This window comes from Phocoena phocoena, chromosome 12, assembly GCF_963924675.1.
Source record: "Phocoena phocoena chromosome 12, mPhoPho1.1, whole genome shotgun sequence".
NCBI lineage: Eukaryota > Metazoa > Chordata > Mammalia > Artiodactyla > Phocoenidae > Phocoena > Phocoena phocoena.
In genome coordinates, this window is record NC_089230.1 from 66,750,545 (window position 1) to 66,777,830 (window position 27,286).

The 27,286-nt window shown below is 43.5% G+C and overlaps 1 protein-coding gene across 1 annotated transcript in view; it reads left to right on the plus strand.

The window, feature by feature from the left end:
* The window catches only part of MDN1 (midasin AAA ATPase 1), a 152,735-nt gene extending 129,606 nt beyond the window's left edge, over window positions 1-23,129 (plus strand). The window contains exons 85-102 of the mRNA XM_065888608.1: window positions 1,689-1,826; window positions 3,106-3,281; window positions 3,717-3,866; window positions 4,831-4,978; window positions 7,484-7,800; window positions 8,035-8,202; window positions 9,968-10,069; window positions 11,108-11,303; window positions 12,801-12,971; window positions 14,611-14,774; window positions 15,472-15,561; window positions 16,898-17,013; window positions 17,648-17,822; window positions 19,311-19,384; window positions 19,476-19,590; window positions 20,434-20,497; window positions 21,974-22,116; window positions 22,941-23,129. Coding sequence (XP_065744680.1) covers window positions 1,689-1,826; window positions 3,106-3,281; window positions 3,717-3,866; window positions 4,831-4,978; window positions 7,484-7,800; window positions 8,035-8,202; window positions 9,968-10,069; window positions 11,108-11,303; window positions 12,801-12,971; window positions 14,611-14,774; window positions 15,472-15,561; window positions 16,898-17,013; window positions 17,648-17,822; window positions 19,311-19,384; window positions 19,476-19,590; window positions 20,434-20,497; window positions 21,974-22,116; window positions 22,941-23,129 — 2,696 coding nt within the window. The remainder of the gene's footprint in view (window positions 1-1,688; window positions 1,827-3,105; window positions 3,282-3,716; window positions 3,867-4,830; window positions 4,979-7,483; window positions 7,801-8,034; window positions 8,203-9,967; window positions 10,070-11,107; window positions 11,304-12,800; window positions 12,972-14,610; window positions 14,775-15,471; window positions 15,562-16,897; window positions 17,014-17,647; window positions 17,823-19,310; window positions 19,385-19,475; window positions 19,591-20,433; window positions 20,498-21,973; window positions 22,117-22,940) is intronic.
* Window positions 23,130-27,286: the final 4,157 nt, after the last annotated feature.

The window sequence follows — 27,286 nt, forward strand, 5'->3', positions numbered from 1 at the left end:
TCTCTTCCTTTGAAGGGAAAATTGGAAAGAAATAAAAAAAAAAACAAAAGAGTAATGCTAGCGTTTATGGGGCATAGCTCTCATGTACATTATGTGTGTGGATATATATACACAGATAACATACACGTTGTTATTTTGGCCGTTTTCCGTATTTCTCAAATTTATCTTAATTAGCACACAGTAATTTGTTAATGGAAAAATAAAGGAAAACGTAAACCTAACAGAAAAGTACAAAATCCAATGTAAAAAACATTAAGTGGGATAGAAAGCTATCAGAACAATTTGGCAGTATCTAATAAATTTTAAATTGTGTGTGTTCTTTGACCTAGGAATTCCATGTTTTCTTGTACAAATGCTAATAAGGGTCCAAGATAATAAATATGTGTATAATGGAGTGTGTTTACACAAGGATGCTCACTACAGCATTATTTATACTGGTGGAAATTGTGAATTATTTAACTTATGATACTATTCATGCAGAGCAATACTATAATTAAACACAATGAGATAGGTTTATAAGTGACAACATGGAAATATATCTAGGAGACATTTTTTAACTTAAATAAAAAAGCAGATGGCAAAACAGTTTGTCAAGCATAATCTCTTTTTGTTGAAGAAGATGCGGGAGGCCGGTATTGGTATACCCCATCTATATTTCTAAGCATCTGTTCGTGTACTTACAGATTAAAGTATGTGCCAGAACATCACCAGTGGTAATTTCTTTGGGAGTTTTGGAGGATGGTGGTGCTGGAGGAACTTTATTCTTTCTGTTTTGCTTAGAAATTTTTAAGTGAGATTTTATTACTTTTGTATCTTAAAAAAAGAACTTTAAAAATTCAGCTATAATGAAACATAACAATGTGAATCTTTTGCCCCCAATACAGTGTCGATTATGTAGGAATATATAGTTTAAGGAAAAGTGAAGAAAATTACATTCACTGGCGAGGGATAAATTAGGAGGTTGGGATTAACAGACACACACTACTGTATATAAAATAGGTAAACAACAAGGACCGACTGTATACCACAGGGAACTATATTAAATATCTTGTAATAACCTACAACGGAAAAGAATCTGAAAAAGTGTGTGTGTATGTGTACACTTTGCTGTACACCCGAAACTAACACAACATTGTAAATCAACTATACTTCAATAATAAAATAAAAAGGAAAGCAGTAGGGGGAAAAATTACATTCACAGTTGGGTAATGTCTATGAGAGATCAAAGTGACACAACAGATATTAAATTTATGGGCAATATAATAAGACTGATGAATTTTCTTTTACCCTACAGAGGATGCATAGTCTTTTTTAATATGTATGGATTAAAAAAAAAAAATTCAGGGAAATTCCCTGTCGGTCCAGTGGTTAGGACTCTGTGCTTCCGCCGCAGGTAGCCCAGGTTCAATCCCTGGTCGGGAGACTAAGATCCCACAAGCTGCATGGCTTGGCAAACAGACAATTCTCATGGAGAAAACCTCAACAAAATTCTATATTCTCTAACAAAAAATGTAATAAAACTGGAAATTAATTACAGAAATGTTAAAGCAAGTCACAAATTATGTGTATTTTCTCTCCCCAGAGATAATTTTATACCATTAATCTTGGCATTTATATTAGAGCTGAATAAACATTAGTAATGTTACAGTGTGCATTTATGTTTCTATAATGCTTTTTGATACAGGCAGAAGATACATTTCAGAAGGGTCAAGAAAAGGATAAAGAGGATCCTGACTCAAAATCAGACATTAAGGGCGAGGATAATGCCATTGAGATGTCAGAAGACTTTGACGGGAAAATGCATGATGGGGAGCTTGAAGAACAAGGTTTGAGTTTATCTGTCACTTCATTCTTATTCTTGAAAAATAAATATTTTATACAGGAAATTACATATTTCCAGTAAGGAGCCTATTATACTCTTTTGGAACAAGTTGGTTACTCTGCATAACTGCAGGTGGAAACATCAGTACATGCCTGTGCCATCCCCACCTCCGGTCAGAAGTCTCTAGTCCATTTTGGAGATTCTGCTCTTGAGTAAGCGGAGACGCTGACTCTGATGTTCTGGCTGCCTCCTGTGCCAGATCAGTGACTCCGCAGTGTCCTTCAGGGAAATCCAGAAGAGCAGGGAGATGGTCCCTGCCAGAGCTTGGCTCTCAGCTCAAGTTAAATTGTTCTGGGGAGGGTTTTTTAAATATATATTTCTTTCTAATTACAGAATTAGTAGACATTTGTTGTAGATGATTTGGAACAAAAATGCAGAATCCAAATCGATACCCTTTAGGCCTACCACCCAAATAAATCACTTAAATCAGTTTGGGGTTATTTCCATTTCTTGCGTGTATATATATAGACGCAGAGACCATAAGTGGTTCTGTAGTCTGCGTTTTTCATTTAACTTATGAACATTACATGTCATTGAAAATTATTTGATAATAAGATTTCTTACAGCACATTATCATCTATCATGTTTGAACCACAGTTCAACTATTGCCCTCAATTTCTGTCCAAAGTTTAATCTGAAATACAGTGTCTTACTTTAAGTGAATGCCTTGCAGAAATGATACCTGACCTCAGAGTAGAAGAATGTATGCATGCCTAAGTAGCGTTTAAGGGTATAACCTTTGTCAAAGTAGACCTTGAACGAAGACAAAGGCAAGAAAATTCTGGTTAATTGAGCTAGACACATGATTTGAGATGTTGGGTAAAATCATTGACATAGAGTATGTTGGAGATGGGGAGGAACCTTGGAAATGTCGTAGTCCCGCCTCATCATTTCCCAGGTAAGAAGCCAAAACCCAGTGAGGTTGCTGAAGTGCCATAATGAACATTCTCCCAGCACCAGAACTAGGCATCCTGACAGCTGTTCCACCACCCTCCTTACAGTCTGTCAACATAACACGTCACAGACCTCCTTCCTCCTCCAAACAGTCTGCAAAACACAGTAGGACTACTTGAGATCTAAAGCATCTCCTCTAGGGTGTTCTGTAGAAACAGGCAGTAAATCCCAGGTAGGACCCTTGCCCGGCCCTCGCCTCTCCTACATACACAGGAACAGATCAATTTGGGGATCTGCTGAACTAAGCTCATCGCCTTCTTCCCTTTCAGAAGAGGATGATGAGAAATCAGATAGTGAAGGTGGAGACCTGGATAAACAGATGGGCGATCTGAATGGTGAGGAAGCTGACAAACTAGATGAGAGGCTTTGGGGTGATGACGACGGTGAGGAAGATGAGGAGGAAGAAGACAGTAAAACTGAAGAAACAGGACCAGGAATGGACGAGGTAATTAAAAGATTCCCTCCATCACATAGTCCCTAGGTCGAGAGGACGCAGTCTTCCTCCCAAATACCACTCCCTGCTGTTCACTGCTCGTCCTTTTCTGTCTTGGTTTTTCTTCTTCTGTTTCTTCCATCTCTGTTTCTTCTTTTTCCTCTGCTATCTAGGTTATCGACTGTCTTCACAGCTAAAAGAGTAGCCTGACCTGCATGTTCACGACAACTCCCCACCCCCGCTGTTCACACACCTGCCCTCACTGCTGCCATCCGGGCAGACCTGCACGTCCCCTCCAGGATTACATATGCCCTGTCGGCTGGATGTTTCCATGGGGTTGGCCCAATATGTGTCTAAGAGCTGCGTTAGGTAGGGTCACCCTATGTGAAAGCAGTTTTTCATATTGAGAGCGAGGATTTTTGTGTTTTTTCTTCCTCTAATATTTAGGAAGATCCTGAACTTGTTGCTAAAGATGACAACTTGGATGCTGGGAAGTCAAACAGAGATAAAACCCAGCAAGATAAGAAGGAAGGAAAGGAAGAAGCAGAAGCTGATGATGAGCAAGGCCAAGATAAAATTAATGAACAAATAGATGAGGTAATGAGGATTCAAAACCAACCTGCTCTCCTGACTCAAGGCCAGCGCCACTGCAACGCACAGCTCCTAGGGTGTCTCAAGACATTTTTTCCCCTGCTTATCATTTGTTTTCCCATTGCCTCATAAGGGAATGTGTAACAGAGCCTCTTAACTGGCCATAAAATATCTAACTATTGGTTACCGATGAGGTGGTCTTCATGCTGTTTGGACTCATGCTGTAGTTTGGAAGCTAAAACCTGTGGTCCTTTTCTATATTTCTTCCCATAAACTTCCGTGTCCTCTTTGAGATTAAGTAACGCAGCACCTCTTATCAGTGGAGAATGTGCACTGAAAGTGAAACTTGAAATTCCAACGTGAAAATTCAAAACATATTGGTAAAATTCTAATGTGTGCTGGTAATTTTAGGGAAGAGACACTGTATTCTCTCAGCATAACTACAGTTGACCCTTGAGCAATGTAGGCGCTGGGGGCACTGACCATCTGCAGGGTTGGAAATCTGTGTGTAACTTTACAGCTGGCCCTCTACATCCGTGGGTCCCACCAGCCACAGATCTGTGTGGCACTGGAGCACGTTATTTATTGAAAAAAAAGTGCATAAGTGGTCCACGTAAGTGGACTCACACAGTTCAGACCTGTGTTGCTCAAGAGTCAACTGTGCTTTGAGCTGATTATATGTGAATGCTACACCTTTTTTTTTTTTTTTTTTTGCGATATGCGGGCCTCTCACCGCTGTGGCCTCTCCCGCTGCGGAGCACAGGCTCTGGACGCGCAGGCTCAGCAGCCACGGCCCACGGGCCCAGCCGCTCCGCGGCATGTGGGATCCTCCCGGACCGGGGCACAAACCCGTGTCCCCTGCATCGGCAGGCGGACTCTCCACCACTGCGCCACCAGGGAAGCCCCTGAATGCTACACTTTTTAAAAGTTCATTTTAATTTTTTTTTCCTGTTCTGTCCGTTGTCCAAAGAGGGAATATGATGAGAACGAGGTGGACCCTTACCATGGTAATCAGGAAAAGCTGCCCGAACCTGAGGCCTTGGACCTTCCAGATGACTTGGACCTAGACAGTGAAGACAAGGATGGTGATGGGGACACAGACCGCGAAGACGGAGAAGGTGTGTCTTTCGAAACCTAAAGAGCCCATTGGAAGTCACTGAAACTGAGCAGTAACAGATTTCTCTTCAGGCCAGTGTCATGGCCAGGTCTTTATTGTGTCTGGTCAGCACAATTCCAGTTTGATAAAATTCCTCGCTTTTTCTTTGTTGTGTTTCTCCTCTAGGTAGACCTAAAGCTTGTAAGCCAGCAGATCTCTGTCACTCCTGTCATCTCCTATCCTGTGTTTCAGTGCTGCTGTCCCAGGCGGTGCTGTCACACACCGCTCCATTGCCCCACAGTGTCACCATGTGCCCCATCTCATGGGTTGATGTAAACACCGTGCAGTCCAGGTAGAGCCAGGCCTCTCATGGAGCCCAGTCACAGCTTTCCTGGAAAAGTTGTTGATTGTTGTGCGTATGTTGTGCGCTTAGTCTGAAATATGAAATCATCATGGGGAGTGAAATGGAATAATCCCAAAAGAAATCACTTGGCATGGCAGTACTCTAGCGCCTCTGTCACCCACTGTTCAACCCGAGTGTGACCCCTTGGGGGTGCTGTCTAGTATCAGAAGCTTGTGTACGCGGTGCCGCTGAAATAGAGAGCCCCCGTCGTGGTGGGTAACCAGATGAAAGGTGGCGCCAGCCAGGCTCTGCTTCTTAGTGAATCAGCTATATATGTAGAAAGCTATTAAAAACACTATATTGGAAAAGAGCAAGTTACAAAAGAATTAATGAGAGGTACCATTTAGGTGGAAATGTAATACAAGAACCAGTACTATATATTGTTTATGGATACATCAAATGTACAAACACATAGAAAGGAATAATATACAGTAACTTCAGGTTATGAGCTCTGAGGAAGTAGGAAGGGCAAAGGCATCCAGAATCCAGACAGCTGTGTCCAGAACCATTTATTTCTTAAAAATAAGTGACAAGTTTGATACGCTTGTGGTAACATGTTAACGTCTGTTAAATCTAGGAGGTGAGTATATGGCTCATAAATTTAAATGCATTTCTCACGTTTAAGGTATTTGGTAGTTCGTGCTTAGAACAGTCTTCGCCCTGTGAATCTCTAGTTTACTTTTTTTTTTAAATAAATTTATTTTTATTGTTTGGCTACGTTGGGTCTTTGTTGCTGTGCATGGGTTTTCTCTGGTTGCAGTGAGCGGGGGCTGCTCTTCGTTGCAGTGCACAGGCTTCTCATTGCAGTGGCGTCTCTTATTGTGGAGCACGGGCTCTAGGCACGTGGGCTTCAGGAGTTGTGGCTCGCGGGCTCTAGAGCGCAGGCTCAGTAGTTGTGGCGCACGGGCTTAGTTGCTCTGCGGCATGTGGGATCTTCCCGGACCAGGGCTCGAACCCGTGTCCCCTGCATTAGCAGGCGGATTCTTAACCACTGTGCCACCGGGAAGCCCTCTAGTTTACTTTTTAAATGTAGTATAAGCTGCTGCTTCTAAGGCAGTTCCATTAACTTATAATTTTGGAATCTTACTTCAACCTTAAATTCAACAACCAAGCATAAAATTAAAATCCACTGAGAATCTAATAAGCCATTTGCCCTAGAAAAATATCCAGACTCGTTTTAAGCTACTGTGTACGTAAACTAAGAAGCAATTACTATTAAAAAAATGTTTAAGTTTTATACAGTTCTTTCCATTTACAGTTACTACAAAATATTGGCTCTATTCCCCATGGTGTATAATACATCCTTGAGCCTTACACCTGATAGTTTGTACCTCCCACTCTCCTACCTCCAACACACAAGCACATACCCCCGCACACGCACACAGACACACACACACACAGACACACACTAGTAACCACTAGTTCTGTGAATCTGAAGAAGCAGTTATTTTAAAGAATTATTTGCTAACAAAATAACTGATTTCTGAAGTGCCCAAAGTATAGAAAAGCTCTTTTAAATAAACAAAATGTTTAAATTAGATCGTTCCCATTTGAATATATGTTGTATTTTCTGTGTATGGTAAAGAATGATGTCTACCAATTATTCCCAGTGATAATTGAAAATTAGACTGACATTTCCTATCTGTTCTAAAATCCTATTGTTATGGTGGCTTTTAGGATTTTTTAGTGGGTTACTTATTCTTTAATGAAATGCACCATCTAAACAGTTGTGTGCAATATGTAAGTACGGTTAAGAGCAGACGTAGGCAAAATTTTTCTGTGAAGGGTCGGTCAGATAATAAACATACAGTCTTTGCAGGTCATAAGCTGCAACAGAGTTGCAAATACTCAGTTCTGCTCTTATAGTGTGAAAGCAGCTGTAGGTAATACAGAATGGATGGGGGAAACACATAGGTAAACGGTTGGTGCAGCTGTGTTCCTGTAAAACTTGTGGAGAAATTGGCAGAAATATGTGGATGGCCAGATTTGGCCCAAGGACCATAGTTTGCCAACTCCTGGTTCGAGAATAATAATAAGACACTTGTGTAACTACATCCCATCTTAAGAAATCACATTGTTTGATTTTTAAATTCTGTGTTCCTTTTTTTGGTTTCATCTGTCCAGAAGAGAATCCTTTGGAAATTAAAGACAAACCAATGGATACTGTAGAAGCAGGTCATGAAGCTGAAGACATAAACGAAGAGACTGAGGCTGACCAGAAAGAAGGTCAGGGTCAGCACGAGCCTGAGGGAGGCTCCAGTGAAGATGACCAGGAGGAGGGGGAGGAAGAGATGGACACGGGAGCTGACAACCAAGACAAGGATGTTGCCCAGCATCCTGAAGAGAATGCAGAGGAGCAGCAGCAGTCTTTGGAGGACAAGGATGCCAGTGAGGAAGGTGCCGAGGAGGACGTCCCTGCTGACCAGGGTCTCCAGCCTCAGGTATCATGGCGGGTCTGGCTTGTCTTCGATTAAAAATAATGATGATGAGAAAAAATTACCTTCTTCCCGCTGGAATCTCTCTTAGGCTACTTTGCCAAGCAGCTTTATGTTTCTGTTTAAGACCCGCTTCGGCCGGTCCCCTCCCTGCAGACTCCCCTTGGTGAGGGGGGCCCCCCACCTCATCTTCTTCCTCCTGAGCAGTTAATGCTGTGTTTGATTTCCCTGCAGATGCAGGAAGAAGAAGAAGAAGAAGGGGAGAACTCTGACGCGGAGCAGCAGGTGCCAGAGGCTACGGAGAGGAAAGAGCACGACTCCTGCGGGCAGACGGGCTTGGAGAGCGTGCAGAGCGAGTGTGCCGTGGAGCTGGCGGGGGCCGCGCCCGAGAAGGAGCAGGGGAAGGAGGTGAAGGGCCCTCTTTGCCTCGCCATCTGCCCCTTGGGAGGGCCTCTTCTCCCTGTCCAAAACCAAGTTCTATTTAGCAGTAATTGGGTCGTGTGTGATGTTTTTTTGTGGTTGACATCTAAAATATCATCTCCCGTTCATTAAGAAAGTGGCCGTACGCCTATTTTTATATGCCTCCTGGAACAAATCCCAGAATACTTTTACACACTTTATTTAAGTGATGTGCTTAATGAGAAAAAGTTATTAGAGTGTAGCTCTCTGTGGGAGAATCAAGTTCAAATGATATTTAGAAAGCTCCTAAGGAAAGAAGGGCTGAATTTGAGACTTCATGCAGTGGTATGGCTGTAGTATCTACTAGTGCTTCCCTTTTCCTCGCTGTTCACCAGGCTTCTAAACATTTTAATTTCAAATGGAAAGTACCTCTTCATTCCTTGACATAGGGTGATGTGTCTTTTGTGGCCCAGTTGGGGCACTGGCAGCCTGGAAGGAGACCTGGAAGTTGGAGGGCCTGCTACTCAGAGGTTTCTCTGGACAACTCCCTTGGCCTCTCTGCACCCCTACTTTCTCAGCAATAATTACAACGGTTTATATTTCTCATCCCCCTTCCAAACCATTTACTGAGCACCCATTAGGTGCTGAGCATTTCATTACTTTAGCAAGTCTTCATCGTGGCCCTATAAGATAGATATTATTGTTCTTTGTATGTTCTCCATTTTATTTTTTATTTATTTATTTTTCGGTACGCGGGCCTCTTACTGTTGTGGCCTCCCCCGTTGTGGAGCACAGGCTCCAGATGCGCAGGCTCAGCGGCCATGGCTCACGGGCCTAGCCGCTCCACGGCATGTGGGATCTTCCCAGACCAGGGCATGAACCCGCGTCCCCTGCATCGGCAGGCGGACTCTCAACCACTGTGCCACCAGAGAAGCCCTATTTTTTTATTTTTTAAGAACATTTTTCTTTTATTTAGTTTTGGCTGCGTTGGGTTTTCGTTGCTGTGCACGGGCTTTCTCTAGTTGCAGCGAGTGGGGGCTACTCTTCGTTGTGCACGTGCTTCTCATTGCAGTGGCTTCTATTGTGGAGTTGTGGCACGTGGGCTCAGTAGTTGTGGCTCTTGGGCTCTAGAGCACAGGCTCACTAGTTGTGGCGCACAGGCTTAGTTGCTCCGCGGCATGTGGGGTCTTCCCGGACCAGGGATGGAACCCATGTCCCCTGCATTGGCAGGCGGATTCTTAACCACTGTGCCACCAGAGAAGTCCCTATGTTCTCCATTTTATATCTGAGTTAAATAAGCTCCAGTAAAGTTAAATGACAGTCTCCAGAGTACCCAGCTGGTTGGTGATGAAGCCTGGTTTCAAATTGAGGTCTGTCCCACCTTCAGAGTAAGCCATTACCTCCTGTAGACAAGGAACTAACGAAGGCCCGCAAGAGGGTAACAGACTCAGGTCTAGATGCTCTCGTTTCTGCCCACAGGCCAAGCCTTAGTCATGGGTGAGTTCCAGAGCAGACAGGCAGGTATGGTCACAGTTGTCCCTTGGGGTCCAAGAAGGATTGATTCCAAGACCCCCAGGGTACCCCAATCCGAGGCTGCTCAAGTCCCTTATGTAAACTGGCACAGTGCAGTGGGCCCTCCGGTCCCCGGATATAGAGTGCCGACTGCATGGGACTGTGAGATGAGAATGGTGAGAGGAGCTGTACACAGTGCAGTCGGTAACCAGATGCTTGCACAGCTTCCTCCACCTCATTCTTTGTGGCTTGGATTTCACAGGAACACGGCAGTGGAGCTGCGGATGCAAACCAGGCAGAAGGCCATGAATCCAACTTCATTGCCCGGTTGGCCTCTCAGAAAAACACCAGGAAAAACACACAGGTCTCTATCACTCTTCACCTAAACTTAGGTGAAGGCTGCATGTAAAATGATGTTCTAAATGTAATGGTTTTTAAAAAAAAACACACCAAATTCCCAGCCTTTGCTGTCTCACCATGATGTCAGCCTTGGTGAGCAGACCAGGACTGTGGGGCTTTCCCAGCTGGGGCTTCTTCCCTGTGTGGGGACAGACACACACACACACACACACACACACACACACACACACACACACACACACACACACACACACACACACACACAGACACGCACACACACACGCACACAAGACACACACAGATGCACAATGCACGCACACACACACCCTTATCATGTTAAGTTCTTATTATGGAGCCTAAAAACCAGGTGTTGTGTGTTGTTGCCAAGGACTAACCAGTCTTAACTCTGTTCACTGTCCATTCTCTTTTGTGTTTTATTTTTAAATTTTTTTTAATTTAATTTATTTTGGCTGCACTGCATGGCTTGTGGGATCTTATTTACCCAACCAGGGATTGAGCCCAGGCCCCAGCAGTGAAAGCGACGAGTCCTAACCACTGGACTGGCAGGGAATTCCCTCTTATTGTGTTTTAAAAATAAGGCTTTTTAAAATGGGGTATTATTCATGCATGTGATACAAAATTATTACATAGAAACCAATCCCCTAAAAAGCTTCCATTTTATTCCTGTCTTCAAGCCACCCAAGGGACTATCCTCAGAGCATATTGGTGCTGCCAGTCTTGTCTTCTCTCTAAGGGACTTTCTGCATATGTAGTATATGTATGGATGTTTGTGTGTGTGCACCTCCCTGTGTGAGAGTGTTTCTTTGCCTCTTTGCCTTTGTTTCAAGTATAAAAGTATATCACAGAGATTGCTCTGTATATGTATTTAGAGATCTTCCTATTAACAGCTTCACTGAAATCCACTCTTGTCTGGTACACCTGATTAACTTAATCAGCCCCCTGAGGATAAATATTATGATTATTTTTACTCTTTTTGCCATTACAGACAAGGTTCTGATGAATTTCCTCATATTTCCTGCAGAGTTTTAAGAGGAAACCTGGGCAGGCCGACAACGAACGCTCCATGGGTGACCACAATGAGCGTGTGCACAAGAGGCTGAGGACTGTGGACACGGACAGCCACACCGAGCAGGGCCCGGCCCAGACCCAGGCAGAGGACGCAGAAGCATTTGAGCACATTAAACAGGGTAGCGAGCCCTATGACGTACAGACCTATGGTATGATGCAGGGAAGGCTTCTCCTTTGCTTACTGAGCTCTGTGAGTGCTTATGCTGTGTGCCCACCAGGTGTTCTTAAAAGTCATCTTAGGAGGGAGGGGAAATGGCTTTTTAAACTAGTTTCCTTCTAATAAGAACTGTGCAGAAATATAGTTTGTTTTTGATATAAAGATATCTGTAGCCAAGTGCAGGGTTTCAGTGTTCAGGGTTCTGGGTCTAGTGTAAGCCTTTTAAATATCTTTGGTAATGGTTGGCCGTATCCAAACCCAGCACTGATCTCAGGGATTCTGAGTAGTGGACATTTCTTCATAATCACCCGGCAATGATAGGAGCTGTGAACTTGAAATCTGTGTTTCAAGAAAGGAGAGAGGACTTCCCTGGTTGGCACAGTACTTCCCTGGTTGGCACAGTGGTTGAGAATCTGCCTGCCAGTGCAGGGGCACGGGTTCGAGGCCTGGTCCGAGAAGATCCCACATGCCACGGAGCAGCTAAGCCCGTGTGCCACAACTACTGAGCCTGCACTCTATAGAGCCCGCGAGCCACAACTACTGAAGCCTGCGTGCCTAGAGCCTGTGCTCTGCAACAAGAGAAGCCACCGCAATGAGAAGCACATGCACCGTTACAAAGAGTAGTCCCCGCTCACCACAACTAGAGAAAGCCCGCACGCAGCAATGAAGACCCAACGCAGCCATAAATGAACAAACAAACAAGGAGAAAAAAGATCTCAGCATAGAAAGGGAGTAGTCAGTCACTTAGTCTCCGCTTCAAGTTCTCTTGGTAACTTTTCACCGTTTCGTTCCTAATATGTAAGCTGGTGTTGATAATGTGTACTGTGAGGATGGTACAAAAAGACTGCTCTGCTGTGGATTACTCTTTTCTCTCCCTGTCCCCACTTTTAAGAAAAACGAAGCAATACCAGTGATGGCTGCCACGCATGGAGCTTTTACCTTGTGCCCAGCACCGTTCGGAGCCTTTGCAGCATGATCATGGAGTTCCTCTGACAGTCTTTACCAGCTAGGATTTCTCCATTTTATAGATCAGCACACTGAGGCCAAAGATGTTTAGGAACTTGTCCAAGATCACGATGCTGGGATTCCCATGCTGATCTTTCTGTGCCCCGTGTTATACTTTATCACTACAGGTTTTCCACCCATAACTTGGCAATGAGGATGATTTCATTAGCTGCTCTGAGTCACGTGCCTGGCGTGTTTATTCTGGTTCAGTCTCTGGTCATGGCAATAAAAACCCAGCTGAACATCCAATCTATGGTCACATGTATAGTTACACTGTATCCTTGAAGCTTCTGGCTGGGGGGCAAGGGGGGTAGTGTTAAGCACTTACATCAGTAGGTCACAGACAAGCCAAGTACTGTGTCCAAGCCACATAACCAGTCAGCGGCAGAATGTTGGGAAGTACGAATGACCAAAAGCACACCCACTCGTGATGGCTTTGTCTGCAGAGAGCTGACCTTTTCACATGTGTGCACTCTGTTGGCAGATGTGGCTAGCACGGAGCAGCAGCAGTCTGCAAAGGACCCCGGCAAGGCTTGGGAAGAGGAGGAGACAGAGGACGCCTCCGCGGGCATGGGCGAGCAGGAGGAGCTCTGCGCAGTAGACACGGAGCAGCTGGAGTCCCAGGAAGCCAGGTCGGGGCGCACAGCTGGGCCGGGTGAGTCCTGCAGTGAGCACACCCTCCTGCCTAAGCTCTCCGACTCACAGAAGCCATTTCTCTGGTGCTGCAGTCGCGCTTGGTCACTTCTTTCCCCATCCTAACCCATGGCTTAGAGATTCATTTGCCCATAATTTCCCTGTACATGTTTCATTTGGGAGTAGGAAGGTGGAAGGTGTTACAGGACACTGTCCTTCACGGACACCCTTGAAACTTGAGTTTCAGACAAAATCCCAGCAGTCTTTATTATTTTTTTATTTTATTTATTTTTAAAATCTATTTATTTATTTTTGGCTGCGTTGGGTCTTCGTTGCTGTGCGTGGGCTTCCTCTAGTTGCAGCGAGCAGAGGCTACTCTTTCGTTGTGGTGTGCGGACTTCTCACTGCGGTGGCTTCTCTTGTTGTGGAGCATGGGCTGTGGAGCACGGGCTCTAGAGCGCAGGCTCAGTAGTTGTGGCGCACAGGCTTAGTTGCTCCGCGGCATGTGGGGTCTTCCCAGACCAGGGCTTGAACCTGTGTCCCCTGCATTGGCAGGCCGATTCTTAACCACTGCACCACCAGCAAAGCCCAACCCAGCAGTCTTTTTTAAATATGTAGAAGAAAACAGAATAGTACACATACTCCAGTATGACCAGAAGATATATTCTTTTTTTTTCTTTCTTTCTTTCTTATTTATTTGGTTGCACCGGGTCTTAGTTGCGGCTCACTGCCTCCTTAGTTGTGGCACACATCTGGGATCGAGTTCCTTGACCAGGGATCGAACCTGGGCCCCCTGCATTGGGAACGCAGAGTCTTATCCACTGTGCCACCAAGGAAGTCCCCCAGAAAATATATTCTTGATTATTAAAGAAACAGTATTTTTAATTATATGAAAATATACTATATTTAAACATTTTATTTAAAAAAATGTTTAAAGAAATAGAATAGGGGAAATGCACGTGAGAAGGTAACAAAACTTCTTACATACAGTTCCATTGCGTAGCTGACCAAGTGCTATTACAAGGCTGTTCTGTTTTTTAAATTCATTCAACACATGAAAAAATAGCTTTATCAGCAGTGGTATAAGTGCAAATTCAGAAGAACTTGCTAAATTCAAAAACTTTTCCTTCTGCTTCCGTCTTCTCAGGGGCGTTAGAACTGCTGACTGCCTGGCTGTTACAGGACAGTGGGAAAGGCATAGCTCTGTGATTAGACCTCTCTAGGTTCAAATCCAGACTCTCTCTTACTTACTTACTTTATAGGTTGAGGCAAATCGTTTGTCTTCTTTGGCTCAGCTTCCTCATCTATAAAATGGAGCTATGATGTGATTTTAGTTTTTGGTTCTGTCAAAGTTCTGCATGCACATAGTTTATTTATTTGCATGAACATAGTTTAATGGGTCACACAGTTCTGTGAGGCTTGTCAGGGTAAAACAGTCTCCCCCCACTTCCGCCTCCCAGAACAGCCGCCTTCCATATCAGGGTGGGAAGAGGGGGAAGTTAAGGGAGTGAGAATTGGCAGACTGTGTCAGAGAGAAAGGACACGTGGAGCCGAGGTGTTAATGTGCTGGGGAGTGAATGAGTGAAGTCTGAGTAATTGTTAGGATTGACACGTGACTGCGAAGGCTGAGTCTTCATGTTGACATTATGGTGTGAGAACAGGCTTTGAAGAGATGGAGATGGAGACCCAAACTGTTAACACAGAGGAAGACCAAGACCCCAGGACAGACACATCCCACAGGGAGACAGAGAATGAGAAACCAGAGAGAAGCCGAGATTCGACCATTCATACAGCTCATCAGTTCCTTGTGGACACGATTTTCCAGGTACTAAAACATTCACAAATTACTACTTCAATAAGTTGACAAAACATAATTATAAGTTGCTTTTAAACAACTTAAGACATGTTAGTCTTAACTTTATGTAGCATCTGGTTGTTTTGGAGTATCATATCAGTCTTTTAAGGAGTACTGTTGGTACGACGTGTTCTCTGAGCAGATAACACTTCTAACAGTTAATCCCAGGGTCACCGTGGATGGTCGGTGTCCTGACCTGGCCACGATGGTGGGTCTTGTCCTTGGACCTCTGGCTCTCACATCTACTCCTCTCATATCCACCAGCCTTGTGTGAGGAGCCTGCAGGACAGTTAAGTTTACGTTGGTTAAGTAGTAAGAATCGTTGACTTAATGCCTGCATTTAGGAAGAGCGTAAATTAACTGAGTTGTTGTCCCTAATTCTTTGACTTAATTATAGTCTAGATTAATTAAAGAATATTTCCATTATTGATATCTTCCTGGGTATTTTGTTTTACTGGGATGGATTTATTAAATGTTACTATTTCCTTTATCCATTTTGCCTCTACATAATGAGAAGAATGGTTGTCTGGTGTCTTAATTGTGCCATTAAATTTGCTCAAGTTTTGCATCTCAGGGGGAGTTCATACTGCAGGGAATAAGGCAACCAGGTATAGTGAGTTGGTGATTTCAACCTGGGTCTCCTCTATCCGTGGCTTTTCCCTCTTAGCCCTTCTTAAAAGATGTCAATGAACTAAGACAGGAGCTGGAGAGACAGCTGGAAACATGGCAGCCACACGAATCTGGAAACCCAGAAGAAGTAAGTCACTGGTGTTTTTATAAAATATCTTGACTTTTGTTTTTTAAGGTACAGGAAACTTAATAGATTCTTAACTCCAATTACCTTGGTCAAAGCGACCGAGTATATGGAGAATATAATTATAATTCTGAAACCTACATCTATCCATTGTTTTCTGCCTGGTTTGCCACTAGATCTGTAGCTTAATTAAAACAGAGAAACTGGTGTGTTTAATTCTTTAACTTCCATTGCTCAATCTGTAATGGATGTAATAGATGTGACAGTGGTTGAAACATGGGACAAAAGTCTATACTGTGTCACTCTGAATAGGCCACCTGGAACACTGCCAGCTGATATAATATGGCAGTGTAGATAAACCAGATGTTTCCTTTTCAATGACCTTGCATCCTGAATTTACTAATATTTACTAAATACACATATTTTAATTTTGTATCTGATAATAATAATTATTTTCACCTCATGTATTGACTGCTCTGCCATAATTGGCCAAAAAAAAAAAATTAACCATGGAGCTTTGTGTTCAGGAAATAAGCACACTGCTGAGTGTTACTTGAGAGGTTTGCACTCGTCACTTTTGTTTTTGAAACATGAGCCTGAGAGACCGTGATCAAGTGGCTGGATCTCCTGGCACCAAAATTACCCATCATGGCTCCCTCTCCACGTGAAGGGTACACATTATATACTCCTCATAGGTGATGTGAATAAGGCATTGATTTGGTCATGAATTCCAGTATTTTATTACCTTATTTTCTCATTGGAACTATGAGTTGTGGCTTTGGTGGAAGAGGAGACATTTTGTTTATTTATTATTTATTTATTATTTTTAATTATTTTCTTTTTAAATTTTATTTATTTTTGGCTGCATTGGGTCTTCGTTGCTGGGTATGGGTTTTCTCTAGTTGCAGCGAGCAGGGGCTACTCTTTGTTGCAGTGCACTGGCTTCTCATTGTGGTGGCTTCTCTTGTTGCAGAGCACGGGCTGTAGGTGTGCGGGCTTCAGTAGTTGTGGCTCTCGGGCTCAGTAGTTGTGGCTTGCGGGCTCTAGAGCGCAGGCTCAGTGGCTGTGGTACACGGGCTTAGTTGCTCCGTGGCATGTGGGATCTTCCCGGACCAGGGCTCGAACCCGTGTCCCCAGCACTGGCAGGCGGACTCTTAACCACTGTGCCACCTGGGAAGCCCAGGAAGGAGACATTTTAAACCAGGTGAATCAGATAGCAGTTTGACAAGAGAAGCAGGTTGTTTTCTACTGCTTTGTTGCAGGCCTTCATCTTGCTGTAATGACGTTGGTTGGCTCCAGCCTTCTAAGGGTAACTTACATGTTGTTGCTGTTGTCACAGGAGAAGGCAGCAGTGGAGATGTGGCAGAGTTACCTGGTCTTAACTGCACCTCTTTCACAACAGCTGTGTGAACAGCTTCGTCTCATATTAGAGCCTACCCAGGCTGCCAAGCTGAAGTAAGTCTTCTCCGTTGGATGCACTCATGGTGCCCTGGAAAGATGGCAGCGCCACCTTTTCTGCCGAGCTTATTAGCACGTAACAGCTATGGTGTTGGCGTCTAGGTTGCCACTTGTGCTGCACAGGCTCCAGTATGGCGTTCCTTACCTTGTTGCCATTTTATCATCTCTACCACAGAAGTTTCTGGGAAGTTCAGTATGAACGCACTTTCTGTGACTAGTTAATTAATACCTGATGGGAGAATTGGTTGAGCCTTTGGGTGTGTGTGCTGCTCACCTTCTACATGTTGGATCACTCAATTGCTGCATGCGTCACTTACCTAGATCTTTCCAAAGATGTGTCCAGAAGCATAGTTTCAGAACACAAAAGAGAATCCAAGACTTAATATTCAATGCAGACATTTTTTTTCTTTTTAAAAAGTATTATAAATTTTCTAAAAGGACCTAATTATTCTTGCCACATACATATCCAGTGTTTCTGGCTGCTGATCAAGAAGATCCCAGCCCTTAATAATCTCAATTGACAGTAACACTTCATTGTGCCAGGTTACTGGTTATTTGGTATAACTGGTTATAAGTTATTATTACTGTGATTTTATCCTTAATCTTGCTCCTGTTTGGTTAAATTTAACAGAGGAGACTATCGAACTGGGAAGCGACTGAACATGCGGAAGGTCATTCCATACATTGCCAGTCAGTTTCGGAAAGACAAGATTTGGCTTCGAAGGACCAAGCCCAGTAAACGGCAGTATCAGATTTGTCTGGCTGTCGATGACTCCTCTAGCATGGTAGACAACCATACCAAACAGGTGAGGAGGAGAAGCATAGTGGCAGTTTGATGGGCTACCTGAATGTTTTAAATATGTTCTGGCGAAAAAACACTTTGAAATACCAGTTAGTTCTGAGAATATATGTTCTGGCGAAAAAACACTTTGAAATACCAGTTAGTTCTGAGAATATGAGACCATATTTGAGAAGATATAAGATTTAAAAAGTTCAAAGGGGCAATTTCAGGACGTCTCAAAAATGTTGGTGTCTTACTGCTGTAGGTCGTTTAGATCGTTGTGTTTCTTAGCATGGCCGTGCTATTGTCTAGTTGCAGAGTAAGTAACTTTGTCAGTGTTTACTTTCCACTGAATGAATGTACTATATTCTTTTAAGACCATGCACAACGTAATATCTGAATATCCCTGATTTTTTTTTTTTTTTTTTTTTTTTGGCGGTACGCGGGCCTCTCACTGTTGGTGGCCTCTCCCGTTGCGGAGCACAGGCTTCGGACACGCAGGCTCAGCGGCCATGGCTCACGGGCCCAGCCGCTCTGCGGCATGTGGGATCTTCCCGGACCGGGGCACGAACCCGTGTCCCCTGCATCGGCAGGCGTACTCTCAACCACTGGGCCACCAGGGAAGCCCTGAATATCCCTGATTTTTTAAGAAGATGTCTTCAGTACATGTTTCTTTACGTCTGTGTAGAGTTAGTGTTCTATCAGTAGTAACAAGGCTTAGGAGCCTGGGTGGAGTTACGACCCCCCCACTCCCCCCGCCGTCAGGGACGTGGAGAGTTGGGGGGTCTTCGCAGTGATGCTGTTGCCCAGCACAAGTCAGTGAGCAGCCTGAAGGCTGTGCACAGGCTCTGCTGGAAAAAGTGTAACCTCTGCACCTGTGTTCAGGTCTCAATTCCCCACTTAGCACCGCATGACTTTGGGCAGTTCATTTTGTGAGTTTTACCTTCTGAAAAAATGATCATAACAATACTTACCTCAAGCTCAGAGCTGTCATGAGACTAAGTGAAGTCATGTATGCAGAGCACTCAGTTTAGAGCCTGGCACTTGATGCACGTTCAACAGATGTTAGTTGCTACAAGTATCGTCATCTTTTTAACTGAATTTAAATTCTGAAACTATACTGTCATTTATGCATAGATTAGAATAAATTGGTTTTTAAAATCTTTTACCCGTGAGAGATTACTTTATATAGTCAAAAAAGGGGGAAGAAACCTTAAAAATTTATGGACCAAATTTCTCAAGATCGCTTTTATTGGATGATGTCTAGAGCAGACCTTTCCTACTAGTATAAAGGATATTGGGTTTCGGCGCTTGTGCTATTAGCCGGGGCCTAAGGCTACCAAAGCCACCAAAGCCTCTGAGTTGGTTGTGAATAGCCATATTGATGTTGTTCCCCTGTGTGCCATAACAAAAAAGTAGTGTTTTCTGTGGGAATCTTGGTATAAAAAAGGTTGAAAGGCATTGGTGTAGAGGATATTCCGATTTCTTCAACCCTTCACTTTCTGTTTCACAGCTTGCCTTTGAATCTCTGGCTGTGATTGGAAATGCTCTAACCTTTCTGGAAGTGGGTCAGATTGCGGTGTGCAGGTAAGAGTGCCTTTTACTCCCATTGGGAAAACCAGCCTTTTTTTGCATGACAAAAAATAACTCCCATTGTATTTGGGTTTTCTCCCCCAAGTTTTGGAGAGTCCGTAAAGCTGTTACACCCATTCCACGAACAGTTCAGTGATTACTCAGGGTCCCAGATTCTGCGGCTCTGCAAATTCCAACAAAAGAAAACCAAGATTGCTCAGGTATGCTGATGACTTCAGATGTCTTCTGCAGTTATTTTATGGTATAGGAGAGACATAATTTTTAGAACTCCCTCCTCCCCAGTATGGTAAAATTTACAGAAGAGAATAGTCCTAAGCGTCAGCTGGTGTACCACTGGAATAGAATCTCCCTTGGCATCCATTATTAAATAGGATGTGATCTCTTTTTCTCAGTTTTTCAAAGATCATTTGACTTTGCATCATTGATTTTCTGGCTCCCTATTTTGAGAGGTTTGGAACATTTTGGAAAAATGAACCACCTCCCAGTACCCTTATCAAGTGGGTCAAGGCCAGTTTCTCTCTACCATTTAGCCTAGAGAAGATGATGTGAAATGAAGCCAGTGCTTGCTCGGCATGGCGTACGTTCTAAACACAGCATATGGGGTAACAGTTCTGTCCTTCTGGTTCTTGCCGTAATTTAGCCTCCTTCTCGTTACACTGGATATTTTATGTTTTCTTGCCTTCTTTTTTTTGCTCAGCTGTTTTCCTTTCTTGAAAGAAGACGGCTCTTTGGTTCATTTGGGGGATTACTGACTTCTTGTCCCCCAGAGGAAGTGTTTCTTTTCCTTTGGGGTGTCTTGTAGAACACTACTGGGGTATATGCCAGGGACACAGGTCTTGTCTGTGCTTGAGAATGCCAGCACCCAACGTAAATGCCAAGTGCAAGGATTGTCAGTCCTTTACGGATGGATGGAAGGGACAGTTTGATTGCTATAGATTTGAGATGGTTATCTGATAATCACTTAAGTGCCAGAAGTAATTTCAGTCTCTGTGATAGTGGGAAGAGAGCTTAAATAGTTTTCTAATTGTCTATTTCTGGTTTAGTTTCTAGAGTCTGTAGCCAACATGTTTGCAGCCGCTCAGCAGCTCTCACAAAACATCAGTCCAGGTGAGCTGCGTTCTTTGGTCTTTGCTAATAACACGCTTTTCTGTTCTCGTACTGTTTGCAAGTTGCTTTTCATCTCAGTGTACCCATCACCATCTTTTAAAGTGTAAGCTCTGTAGGAAAACACATAAACGGGATGAGGCAGAGGTATTAAACATTCATGGAATTTTTTACTCACCCGTTCATTCATTCAGAAACTTTTATTGAACCCATACTCAAGAGGCTTATAATCAAAGGAGAAGGTAGACACCAACTAGTTTGTAATTAACTAGTATATATTTGATAGATTTGAGTTCAACTGTGAATGAAAGGAGTAAGGGTATGTGGAATTAAATGTAAAGAGTATTCTTCAGTATTTTAATAACAAAGGAAAATGGAGAAGGACATAATTCAGAAACCAGCTAATCCATCCACGATTGATTTGGAGCTTTTGCGGCACACCAGTTCTTTAGCCTTTCCCTAAATCCTCAATTCTGATTGTACCATGGGAAGACTTCCCTTTGAAGCAGGTCATTCATGCCTCTCAACACTTGCTAACCTTCCTTGACAGAGACGGCCTGCCTTTAAGCACAACAGTCTTTCACTGGAAAATATGCTAAAAATATAATATGCTAAAAATTTTAATACATTTTTATTCACTGTTCATTTTAGTGGTCCCTTCTATTTAAGTTTTTGTTTAAATTTCTATTTAAGTTTTTTTACAAGAAAAAAACAATTTAGGTACAAGAAATTGACAGAAATCTGAAGCTAACAATGACTGAAATTTGGAAGATACAGTTCTAGGTTTCTGATTTGGGCACTTTCTTCTAATGGTCTACTCAGGACTGCTCTTTTTATACTTCATATCCATAAACATATGTTTTAATTCTCACATGTTGCTGTACAACGAAGTTGATCTAAATGTGACATTCCCCAAGGCACTACTGGGAAATTGTTTTATTGACAGAAGTTTTGTATGTCTTTGTGCAGCCTTGTCTGTGACTCACACGTTCAAAGTAATAGATCTAATTGGAGGCCCCCTTTATTTGTGCCCAGAATTCACCAGTTTCAGAGAACTGCTTGGTTTTGATAGCACAGAGAAAGCCTGCACTAATTTGTCTTACTGTCCGTAGTTTACTTATTTTTGGCTGCGTTGGTCTTCATTGCTGCGCGCAGGCTTTCTCTAGTTGCGGCGAGCAGGGGCTACTCTTCCTTGTGGTGCGCAGGCTTCTCATTGCAATGGCTTCTCTTGTTGCAGAGCATGGGCTCTAGGCGTGCAGGCTCTAGAGTGCAGGCTCAGTAGTTGTGGCACACGGGCTTAGTTGCTCTGCGGCATGTGGGATCTTCCTGGACCGGGATCTTCCTGGACCAGGGCTCGAACCTGTGTCCCCTGCATTGGCAGGCGGATTCTTAACCACTGCGCCACCAGGGAAGTCCCCATACGTAGTTTGATTTGTCGTTTGAGTTGAGTTGTTCCTCTGCTGTTATGTTCTACTACAGAAACTGCACAGCTCCTCCTGGTGGTCTCTGATGGACGTGGCCTTTTCTTTGAGGGCAAAGACAGAGTCCTAGCAGCAGTTCAGGCCGCCCGGAATGCTAACATCTTTGTCATTTTTGTTGTGTTGGACAATCCCAGTTCACGGGTGAGTGATTACTAAAAGCCCCTTTTCTGGGGATTCCCTTCAAGTTGTTCTATCTGAAGAATGGCCTGGGTCTCACAGTCATACCGAGAACTCCTATAACATTCATGGCATCCTGAAGGACACTGTTCTAGGCATTTTATAATTATTTTCTCATGTAACCGAGCAGTAACTCAGTGATGTAGGGATGGTTATTCCCACTCTACAGTGAAGGACAGAAGCACAGAGGTTGTAGGTAATGACAAGGAAGCCAGTATTCAGACTGACTCAGTCTATCCTCTTACCACTTTCTGTGCTGACTAGTACTCTGGTGGGTCATCTCCCTCTGCACAGCGTCGCTGCAGGTATCGCAGCCTCGATGATGGGCCCTGTCCGTTGGAAACAGACCAGCCTTTCCAAGTACTTGGATCTCAGCAGTGCCCTCCTCAAAGGAGGAAGCATCAGTCGCTACATGAAAGATGTCCACGGGGTGGTCTGTTCCCGGGGAAGTACTGTCTCTGCAGGTCACATTAAGGCCTGGATTGCAAGCTGAAAATTCAACGTGAATTATTCCAAGTAGAGAATAGGAAATACCATTGTAGGGAAATCAGGTTTGCTTATCTACCCCTTTCCTTCCCTTTTAGTGGCCATTCTCCTGGAAGGGGTGCTCAGAAAGAGATCTGCCGCCTCCTTATTGAGAGTTCTGTTTTACTTAGTAATAAGAGCTATTTTTATAAGCAGGAATTAGACATGTGAGACCTAAAAATTGTCTGCAGAGGAGATCATAAAAGAGCTAGCCAAGGACACTGATTTAGTTTTTTTATTTCTAAATGTGTTTTTTTGGCCAGGATTCTATCTTGGACATCAAGGTACCAATATTTAAAGGGCCTGGAGAGATGCCTGAAATCCGATCCTACATGGAAGAGTTCCCATTCCCGTTCTATATAATCCTACGCGATGTGAACGCACTTCCCGAGACGCTCAGCGATGCTCTCAGGCAGTGGTTTGAGCTGGTGACAGCCTCTGACCACCCGTAGAACAGAAGGAACACAGTCCTAAGTGAGACTTTGCGGTCAGAATGTCACACTGCTTGCCGGGTGCTCCCTTTTAGACAACTGTTTCTGAACTCCCAGCTCAAAAATGGTATTTAATCTTAGATTTGATTTATAAAATTCACCTAACAGCTACAAAAAATTTTATTGCAACATTTTATTTTACAACATGATTTCAGAGCCTAGAGAAAACTCATGCTCCCTGCTGTGCCTGGGCTCCAGTGCTTGTAATAAACTTGGGGTGAAGGAACAGCAGGTGTCTGGGCTCATACCTGGGGGGTGGGGTGGCGCTGCCCATTGGGCTCGTCTCAGAAGTCCTGGCCCAAGAGGAGGCTGCACCCCACCCTTGGCACCCAGCTGCCTGCCTTCCCGCCCAGGGACCCTGGACACTTCCATGAGGAGATGCTGCTGGAAGCATGGGACTGTGCCAGGCCTCTGGGCAAAGGACTAAAGGGAACTTAACTTCCCTTTTGACCCTGCACTAATAAGCCTTGGCCTTGCGAAGCCCACAGTGTGTACCCGAAAGCTGTCAAGTGGCTAAGGCAGCTGCGGGTGAGTCTTTTTTTTTTTTTACTGTGCTTCTTGTGAAAGGAACTAACTTCTCTACGAGGGGAGGAGGCTTGTGGTATGTGTGTGTGTTTTTTTATAAAACAACCAGACATCATGGGAGCCCAAATCATCAGAAAATGACCCTTGGGCCATGTATGAGCGAAATGGCTTTTCAGTGTCCTCCCCTTCACCGTTGCTGCTTCGGGAGACTATGCAATGATGGAAGGATGATTTTTCCTTTATTTCATTCTCTCTGTGCCATAGTTCCTGCTGTTGTAGTAATTTATTTCTTTAGTTCATTTTTTCTTAACAGTTAAGAGGAAGAATCATTCCTCACACTGATTTCAAGTTGAACTGAGCCTGTCTTATGCTGGAAAAGAAGTGCTGTATCAGAAGAACTAAGCAGCCACATCTTTTCTTCCAGTCAAAAATCCATCAACAACAGTTTTTAGGCAGTTTTTACTTGGCCAAAAAGCAGTGCTTGAATACTTAACTGTGTGCTGTGTTCTCTTTAAGCTCTGTCAGATGTTCTTTCGTAGACAACATGCCATGACGTAATCATCTATCTCCGTGTCTGTTATCAAGTTACACTGTGAAGTGTGCCACCCTTTTGAGGTGGTCCTCAAAGACAGTTTGCTTGTTGTTTAACCAGGTTTCCTAAAGCATGGATGTACCTGAAGTTGTTATATCATTTTTTATTCTAAAAAGCTATGCAGCTTATATTCTGAAAACTATTAAAAAATATACCACTGTTGATGTAACTTGTGCTGCTCCAAGATGAAATCTGAGTGTAAGAGATGTATCACTGCCAAAGGCCTCTGTGAGGCAGGAAGTTTAATCTTCCAGCAGGGAGGGAAGACACTGACATTATGACTGTGATGCGGTCCATCATATCTACCTTTAATTGACAGGACAAGCTAAGCTGAAGCATCCCAACTGATGTACCAGCATAAGTGATTCCTTTGGCCCTGGGATAGCTAATAGGGTCTGGAACAGACGAATTTCAGTAAGCAAGTTACCCAAGAGTGCTAGCTTCAGTTTGTGCTGTGACAGGAAAAGGGCTGGGAAGCACAGGAGCAGACACAGGAGACCCATCAGGAACTGAGGGCGTTGGTTAGGAAGAGTGACACAGCTGAGGCCTTAGAAGAAGTGGCTGCGGATAGGCTTGCTCTCTCACACACCCTCACGTGGAGCTCAACCTTTACATTTGCCTTACCTTCCTCTCCACCTCCATCCAAACCCCAATCTTGTCCGGTCTAACTTCTGGATATTTACCTTATTCTGTCTTCCCTTTTGCTTTCCTCTGACTGCAGTGCAGCTGGAGCTCTCTTACAATGTAGCTTGAGGGGGACTTCCCTGGGGGTAAAAAATCCACCTTCCAATGCAGGGGACACAGGTTCGATCCCTGGTGAGGGAACTAAGATCCCACACGCCACGGGGTAGCGAAGCCTGCACACCTCAACTAGAGAGCCTGTGTGCCGCAAACTACGAGCCCACGCACCCCAAGTAGAGAGAAGCCCGCGCACCACAACAAAAGATCCCGCATGCCGCAACTAAGACCCGACGCAGCCAAAAAAAATTTTTTTAATATTAAAATGTAGTTTGGACTACGAATCACTTTGCTAGCTTCACTTCGTCATACTCACAACGTCCAAGGAGATCTTTCTGAATTCCTGTGAAGAAGGTACCATTTGTTGCTTCTTAGCACTACCTGCCTCCCCTGTCCCTTCTCTCCCAGCATCCCCACCACACTATTGATCTGATCAAAGCAAACCACACGGGCCTTGGAATCTGCCAGTGTTCCATGCATTCTTTGTCTAGAATTCTCTTACCCACTTGGCCTTTCTGACTTTGCCTAGCTCAGATAAGCCCTCCAAGAAGAATGAGCTCCCACAGTATGAGCCTTGACAACATCTATAAATACTATGTTGGACTTAAGTCTTCCTACCCAAAGAGTGATTCTAAGAACAGGGGGCATATATGACTCGTGACAGCATTACCAATGTCTAGCATGAGTGACTCTTTCTGGATGGGAAGAAATAGTATAAAAATGTCAGTTCTCACTTTATAGACGCAACGCATTCAAAATTTCAGTAACGATTCTAAGATGATTTAGAGGAAAATAATACAAAACATTTCTAAAGGTCATACAGACCATTAATAGAAGACTCTTACAAGATACTACAGGGGAGTATTCCTGCCTAATCATAATACATACAACAACAAAAAAGTAAAAACAACCTGGATGAAATTATCCTGAGGGTTATTCAGACCCTAAAAGAATTTACCAGGAGTATCACAAATCCCAGGAATATGCATGAATTAGTTAATAAATGGTGCTGAAATTATAGTTTACAGCTGGAAAAGAACTTATATCCCCATTATGCTATAAACCAAAATCCTAGGTAAACATTAACTGAAAATTTTTTAAAGTTCTGAAGGGGAGAAGATGAAATTGAAAAGGCTCAAAAAAGAACGGAAAATACATGTGACTATATAGAGACTTAAAGCTATAAAAGGAAAAGGATCAAAGTTTAAAAAAATATGGCAAACAGCCCATATAAAATTAGAATAAAAGTCTGGTTCATCATAAAGGGACCAAAGTCATAACAATTCACAAAATAAGTGTAACTAAAAGTGGCAAGGGATATTTAACTTCACTACTATTTAAGAGAAAAAAAATCAATGAATTGCTAATTAGTAGAGAAATTTTGAAATATGTGGTTATGGTATTAGCATCATTCACACAATGCCTGGTAATGTTCAAAATCTTTATAGTGCTTATATGCACCAGGTTCTGTTCTCAGTGCACTACATACAATACAGTACAACAACAGCTCTGGGGTAGATGCTGTTATTTCACTTTACAGACGAGGAAACACACACACAAAAGTAGCCAGAAGTACACAACTGGGAAAAGGTAGTTCCAAGGATTCCAAGCAAGGCAATCAAGTAAGTGGCTCAGTGAACGAACAGGTAATTGAACACTTTGGGCTGTATTTTAATTCAGAACAATCCTGTTTTTTTAAAAGTAGAAGGGATTCACTAACCCCTTACAGTTAATATAACCCAAGAGCATAAGGAGTGTGTTGAGGGGAGGATAAAACGATTATAGGGGAAAAAAAGCAAGGCGTAGGGATGTTTGGTTCCTCGTTACTAGTTACACAAAATTCTCAAAACTGCAATGGGATAACCATTTAAAGCCTTGTAACTAAGGACGATCATGAAGACTACAACGCCAGGAAAAATGCTCGCAGTAGAAAAGAACAGGGACAAGAACGAGAAAAGGAGACGAGCACAACACAAACTAAGAGAAATTAAATTTTTAGAATTTTTCACTATACGCACTAAATCTCAAAAAGAATATACTAAAATAGTTTTCTTCCCTCACCCCCTAAATCCTTTCATTTAATGAAACTTAACCACGTGTCAGGAACTGGGCTACCTCACCACTATCTCATTCTTACAACCTGTGAAGCAGGAACTGTTATCCTGTTTCACGGATGAGCAAACTTAGGCTAAGACAAAGCGAAACTGCCTTGAGCTTCAGTTCCGACTGCCCGACTGCCGGGCTCCCGGAGCCAACGCAACTG